Source organism: Lagopus muta, chromosome 1 (genome assembly GCF_023343835.1).
Source record: "Lagopus muta isolate bLagMut1 chromosome 1, bLagMut1 primary, whole genome shotgun sequence".
Classification (NCBI taxonomy): domain Eukaryota; kingdom Metazoa; phylum Chordata; class Aves; order Galliformes; family Phasianidae; genus Lagopus; species Lagopus muta.
In genome coordinates, this window is record NC_064433.1 from 101769031 (window position 1) to 101776537 (window position 7507).

Below are 7507 nucleotides of genomic sequence, written 5' to 3' on the forward strand. Positions count from 1 at the left end.
TCTAATGTGCTACAGTCTCCTCCTGCTTTTGGAAGGAGAAATTGCTGCAGTGCCTGCATAGTGCCAGGTAGCAATCTGTAGACTTTATTTATAGGAGAGATGTTGGATTTTATTATTCTTTATGGGTTTTTTTTTGTTGTTGTTGTTGTTTATTTTTTCCCCGCTTGGGGAAAGGATGGAAAAATGAATATCAAGCCCTTTTTTTTTTTTTTTCTACTGTTCCTCCTACTTTTTCCCAATCAACAGATAGATGAGATAGTTAGATAGGTAGATAGTTAACATTTCTTTCCTCATGAGTAGGAAAGAAGTTCCTGTATTTTTTCAATACAAAATTAACTGATCTTTTGAAATTAAAAATAAAGTCTCAGAGTTCTTCATAAAAATGATAAATTCATGAGCTTCTGCATAATTCCAACAATGAGGTAATATCACCTTTTCCTTCTTTTTTTCCACTCTCTCAACACATAGGAGTGTAGCTTCTTCATTTAAATTTGAAACCTTGGAATTGAAAGAGTGGTGGGTGACTGTGTGAATCATGCAGAAACGTTTTGGAAGTTTATGGAAGTTCAGTGTGGGTTTTATGTTTTGTTTTTAGAATGTTTTCTTTCTATTTCAAAGTCAGACAAGGAAAAATTATGAATAGTTGTTAAGGCGTCACTCGTGCTTTTAATATGCCTTGTATTCCTCTTCACCATTAGTTTTCATCTGGATAGTTTCAAGGAACCAAAATAATAATAATAAGAAGAAGTTCATTTTCTGTTGACGTAATAAAAGTTGGAAAAAGATATTTAATATTAATGGAAGAGGGACCTGCATTGTCCTGTATCTGTGATGCAGAATGTGATGCAAAACCCGACAGAAGTTTCTCTAAATACTCCAACAATATCTGAGGAAAGTTAGAACTGTTTCCTCACTGATTCTCCCTGCTCAGAGAAGAAAAATACTAAACAAGCACTTGACTAGGGGGGAATATATTTTTTTCTTGTTTGTTTTGTTGTTGTTGTTCAGCTTTGTTTTTTTAATTTAAACTGAACTTAATAGTCAATTGCCTTTCATCTTCTACCTGAGATTCATGCATTGGCTGTGATGATTGCTAGTCTTTGTCATTCTTTCTGACAGTTGTGTTTAAAAAACAGTAGAAGCAAAACAGGAATCTTCTTATGGTTTCTCACTTTTGTTTTTAAATACTATTGAGGGAAAAAAAAATTCCTGGACTCCAGATTCCTTGAGACATCCCTTCTGTGTCTGGGAGCAAGAGCCCCACTGAATAAATGGGGTGGAAAAAGATATCTAGAGTTTGGATGAATGTGTATAGATTGAAGACACGATAAAACAGCATGTGGTGAGGGAGCCTAGGTGCAAACGTTTGCCTTCACTGTTTTTGTCAGCTTACATATCTTACAGTGCCCTTCAGTAGCAGAACTGAAGCCATCCACCCTGTCTCCAGAGCCCCCGTTTGTTAATGCGGTAGCTGTTGAGCATGTACACAAGTGTTCACCTCCTCAGTGACTGTCAAAAAGTTGTGAGATAGACAATACTGGTAAGACTGTGTAACAAGCACAGAATTGTTTTCCAGTTCCTCCCACTACTCCAATATGTGTGGTACCCAACTCTGCAATGACGGGAACAGTAGTGGAGCTGAGCTGTAAGGAAGCTGAGGGATCTCCTCCATCTGAGTACCAGTGGTACAAGAATGGCGTTGCCTTACTGGAAAAGACAGGAACGGGCAGTGCTAGAACAACCAACATAACTTACACCATGAATAAAAAGTCTGGCACTCTGGTAAGTGTAGTAACCAGCTGTATTAAGCAGCTGTAGAGAAAACCAAATTTCTGTACAGCACAGAAATGCGCAGTGGCTTTAATCCAAGGCACAAGGTCTTTCTCAGAAATCAATGTCATGCTGAAATTTGATAACAAATTTATAGGGTATGGTTTCTGTCTCAGACCATAGAGGTCGAGTGTGGTAGGCAAAGTGGGTGACTTATAAGGCTGTAGTAATTATGAATGAGCAGAATCTAGCAAATAAATGACAAATTTCACCTTGTTGGTTAGCCAGCCAGCTCCAGGTGAGAATGATCTCTCAGTACGTTGACTGAGTTATATTTGATAGTGCCTTAAAATCTAAAACAGCAGCTTCACACACTTCAGTGGGAACTGCAGCACCAAGGGCAGTCCAGAACCTCTGCAGCCCAGAAGCATTTAAAGGTCCCAGTCCTGTCCTTGTATTGTCAGTGGGAGTGTGTAGTGGCTTTAAGTCAACTTAGTGTGTTTTCTGGTATGTTCCCTGTGAGAACTGGCTATCTTTTTCTCAGCCCTGTTTCCCCCTTCTAAAAAAAATAAAATTAAAAAAAAATCACATACTACTAAGCTGAGATCTTTACTTATTTATTTTTAGAAAAGTCATTTTAGGGACACTCTACTCTTGGAAATGATCATGTTTGGAAACCAGAATGTGCCATATCCTTTGTGCCTTTTCATTCACAGGTGCTGTAGGTAATTCAGCACACTCTGAGCTACTCAGAAACAATCTCTTCTTTAAAGTTACAGTTTTAATGTATAGGATATATTAAAGGGAGAACATTTAACAAATCTGATTTATAAAAATAATTACAGAGGAACGTAGAAACTGATACAGGGTCAGCATCCATTTTCTGCTTTCTCACTGTAATTATTATGTTAGAAGTATTTCATAAATAATGCAGTTCAGCATTTCTCCATTAGAATAATAGAGAAAGTGACATCTCTGGAAAAAAAATCCTTGGATGTACCTTTTGTACTATGTTTTGTACACTCCATGTAGTAAAAATGCCCATCTAAAGGCCCTCATGTTTAAGTAGCTGAAGTTAAGATCTAGGGATATGAGTGGAGAGCAGGATTGAGATGAACATGAGAGCAGAAGTTCTCACCCTCTTTCAGATTTTTGGGGGAAAAGTTTTATACTGACATGTCAACATTTCTATGGGTTTTTTTTGTTTTCTTTTGTTTTCCCATTCTGATAATGTTTTGGACTCTGTCTTCACAGATATTTAACACTGTTTCAAAGAACGACACTGGAGAGTATTTCTGCGTAGCCTCAAATGGGATTGGATTACCTCAGAAATGCTCCATGAAGAGAATGCAAGTTGGTATGTATCAGACTAAAAGAGGGCAGAAACCAGTCTTGCATCTGAGCTGATTTAATTGTGTGATACAGTCGAGAAACTATTATTGAATGATAGCCTTTTATTTGATTATGGTATTATGGGGAAGAACAATATTCATATACTAGGGGACCTTATATGTAGTGAGGGTGACTGCTTAAAGCATTACTTATTGTTTTGTGTGTGTGTGTGTGTGTGTGTGTCTCACTGTATTTTACAGAAAAGCAGTTAGCTGGGTATTACTGCAGTATCCAGCCCTTAATGTTGCTCAGCAGTGAACGTCACACAACCACAGTGTCCCTCTGAGAACCTTAATGCTTCAGAATTCTTTTATGGATGTTATACAGCATAACGTAGCAGTCCACTGTTAGTTTATCTGTGTAGTTTTATGGGGTTTTTTGTTTGTTAACTAACAGCCCCCCAAGATTTTGAGATGCATTTGTGTGAGATCATAGTGTAGCAGATCAGAATTTAAACTGAAAATAATTTGATACTTGCCAGAGCAACAGTGAAAAGAGTCGGTGTATCTTCAAAAAAACAAAAACAAAACCCACCGATAACCCTGCATAGAAGCTGTACTATTTCATGTTACAGTGTTCCATAAGGCAGTTATTTGGTTTTCTCTTAGAATTTAGTTGAAAATCACTATATTAAAGCTTTTAATGCATAGAATACTTGATTATAATCAGCTAGGAATGAATTACCAAGTTCCTACCAACTACCAAATACCAGATGTGGAAATATCCATCCAAGTGAATTGTAGCAAAAACCTTTGGGTGAGATTTACACATCTGTGTATTCGTGTCTTGAAGTCAAGATCCAAATAAGTAATTGGTTTCCTACATAATGGTAATATAACAAAGATTAAATAACAAAAAGATCAATCAAAATGTTTCTGCTTATTGATGGCTTTGTCTTTTTTTTTCCCAGAGTGGGTTATTACCCCAACAGATTTAATCATGAAATATGGATTTTTAGGAAGAAATAGGCATAGGTTGTCATCTTCAAAATAAAATTGGCTCAACTTCAGTAGCCGTGTAATATTTACATATATTTGCATTTAGTGCGTTGAATTTTAAAAGCCTTGCTGTTGAAAAATAATTTTTAAAAAATCCAATTTTAAATAACCTGCCAAAGAGTTCTTCATGACAGATGTGACTGTCATCAGCTGCTTTGGTTATTTGAGGCAAACTAACAGTTGTTTAAATAGACCAAGGGAATGTATATTGAAATCTTGAAGAGACAGAAATGTTTAAGATCCTCAATAATACTGAATAGGCAGAACAAGGAGTTTGTGTCTTTCGACCACTCCCTTTCCTTACTTTTTCACTCAGAGGAAAGATTTGAAGTGTATCAAGCACTCCTGTTAACATGGCTGTGATACAGTAATCCTTTTGAACACCTTATCCACATCCGGGTGCCAGGAACTAATTTATAGCGCTTAGGTCAAAGTCTGCTCATAAGTACAAAAGGTACCTGTAGTAATTAGGGTAAAAAAAAATCCATCTAATGGATATTTTTAAAACTTAAAACATTGTATTGTTCTTTTATAATTACAGATGACCTTAACGTAAGCGGTATCATCGCTGCTGTAGTAATTGTGGCTCTGATAATGGCACTGTGTGGCCTTGGAGTACTTTATGCTCAAAAGAAAGGGTATTTTACAAGTAAGTACAGTAAAATCACTCTTTCTTTGGTTTAAAAAAAAATAATAATAAAACAGAGCTATATTTCTGCTGATTGTAACGTGTACTTCTCACACTTAACTTCCATGGTACTATAGCTGAAGAGTATTACCGCAGCAACTTCACTGCATTTTTATTCAGCCTCCTACTGCAGAGGCAAGACTGAGATGGAGGCATTCGTACAGTTGCATACAGTTGCTAGCAGGCAGCAATCTAGGAAAAAGCAACAAGCAAAATCCTGGCTTCTACAGCTTCTGCTGTAGTTTCGAGAAGGAATGGGAAAGAAATATACTATAAAAACAAGCCATACAAGGTTACGTGTAATCCATAAAGGGTACTTGGAGCAGCTGAGTTCTGATGAAGGGGAACTAACTTACTTGCTCCCTCTTCTGGTTTGTGGTGAAAGCGCATGTAGTGAAACTGGAGGATTACCTGGAAAAAGCTCAAGCCCAAGGAATCTACCTCTCCATAGCATTTATATCAGTACCGGTAGAGTTCAGCACAGCAATAAGGGATCGCAAATGTCCGTGTGAGAAAGATTGCTGCCCGAAAGTAACAGACCTGATATTAGCATCCCTGTCCATGTAGAACTTAAATTACCTTTGAAAGCCATCTATTCTTTTTCTGTTCAAACTCACACTACACTGAAATTTCATTTAGCAACTGAAGCTATGAGTAAATATTTCAAAGACTTTGGAGGAAACTACTCCTGTGCTCATTTTTCTTCTTCTTTTTTTTCTTTCCCCAGAGGAGAGCTCTTCCCAGTAAGTACTTTTATATTTTATCCATGTCACTGTAAACTTCATTTACATCCTGATTATTTAGTAACTGTGATGTTTGTTTAAAGACTTTCTTTCATACAATGACATCTTGAACACTGAACCTTTTGCTTTTAAAAGATTATTGGAGCACTTTTAGGTAACAGCATGTAGAAGAGCAATGTACTGAAGAAAAATTCCACTTTTACCATACTGTTAAAAGTATAAGTACTGCTTATACTGGTTGCTAATTAGACAAAGTGCACCTGGAAGGCCTGAAGGGACAAGCTAGGGAAAGCAATTTGGCTGTGGCTCCTGAGATCATGACAGCTATCTAAAAGCATCAGGCGTATTTGTTACAGATTTTATACATCTTACTAAGATGGAAAAAAACTAAGGATTGCTGGAAATGAGAACAAAAACATTTGTAAAGTTTTCAAAGGGCTAAAACCTTTTTAACCTAATATGCTTTTCTGTTCTATTAACAGGAAGTCTAACTCTCAATCTACAAGTGAAAAGGTATTTCACATTTAGTAGCATGTGTACATTTTCAGCATGTATTTTGTTATCTAGAATGTAGATAAGAGGCCAGCTACCTGGCTGCTTTGAATGGGAAGGAGCAACATTAAAGCCCTTGTGCATCAGATGCTCAATAGATACTACTACTTTTACCTTTTAATAGAATATTAATTATATTTTGTGTAACAGTATAAATTAACTTACAATGTATCAGTCATGCTCCTTTTTGGTTTGCATGCCTGAGTTTCTTCTGAAATACAAATTGTTAATGTAGTTAAAGTACTTGAACTATTACTTAAGTGACCTTGCTTGTTTCATTTAGGATTTCAAGCACACCAAATCCTTTGTTATCTAGAAGATTTCAGCCTCTGTGAGGGACATCAAACAACTACTTGTTATACAAAAATATCAAAGGGATTTTTTGACCTCTACTCTGTAAATATTGTTTCCATGTACTATGCACTGAAAATAGAAATTGCTACTGTTTAGATCTAGTCAACTTATTTGTGTATGATTGGTTTTTTTTCTTTAACCAACGACAAACCTGCTTAACTTAAAGATGCAACTAAACGGCATACACAAGTCAATTTGTGTGGCTTTTCATTTTGTTGATGTATACGTGCAGCAATACAGGATTCACTCTTGCAGCTTGGAACAGTCTGTCCAAGTAACTTTCGTAGATGACCATTGTCAAGGGCTCAAACTCTCCTGTAACGTTGACTTCATTCTTACTTATCTGTCCACATTATATTAGGTTTGACAGAGCCATCTAGAAGTGCAGAAATAGTTGCCCAGACTTTAACTCACTATCCAGCCAGGACAAAGCTGCTTGTAATTGAGGCCCAAGCATTGTTTTGTTGTCTAATATAAAATGCCTACAGCATCTCTTTTACAAGGAAGTACCTCTTTCTGTAAATCGCATACGTTACTTGCCAGTACAACTATAGTTGTAATAGCTGGACCCTAAATGTTAAAGTATTACAAATAAATAGTTCCTCAGAGCCTGAAGTGTTTGTGTCAGTAGTTTTGTTACTGGAGCTTATGCCCTACAACATCAGTAACAAGTTTCAGTTGTTCCTGTGAGAGCACCACTTATGCGTTCATTGATGTAAAATGAAGTATTTGTGCCTATGCAGATCTATCACCTCCCTTGGGCTTTGCTACAAATTTAGAATTGCTTTCTGAATAATTCCTGCAGAAACTTGAAATGTTACAAACTGGGGAAAATAAAGTTTCTTCTGTGTTTATCACTCAGTTTTATAACTTCTCAGCACTGAAACGTAGTTTACTAAAGGGGTTAGCAGTGGGGAGATATGCTATTCAGGTACCTCAGTAACTGTAAGAGCACACAATCAGCTAACTAGAATCCCCATGCGTTTGAGAACTTGTTCACGCTTCAGAAA

General features: G+C 36.7%; 1 protein-coding gene across 1 annotated transcript in view; it reads left to right on the top strand.

Annotated features, from left to right (window-relative positions):
- The window catches only part of JAM2 (junctional adhesion molecule 2), a 33926-nt gene extending 26575 nt beyond the window's left edge, over positions 1 to 7351 (top strand). The window contains exons 5-10 of the mRNA XM_048968107.1: positions 1577 to 1782; positions 3025 to 3127; positions 4702 to 4809; positions 5576 to 5591; positions 6074 to 6104; positions 6427 to 7351. Coding sequence (XP_048824064.1) covers positions 1577 to 1782; positions 3025 to 3127; positions 4702 to 4809; positions 5576 to 5591; positions 6074 to 6104; positions 6427 to 6459 — 497 coding nt within the window. The 3' untranslated portion in view covers positions 6460 to 7351. The remainder of the gene's footprint in view (positions 1 to 1576; positions 1783 to 3024; positions 3128 to 4701; positions 4810 to 5575; positions 5592 to 6073; positions 6105 to 6426) is intronic.
- The last annotated feature ends 156 nt before the right edge of the window (positions 7352 to 7507 follow it).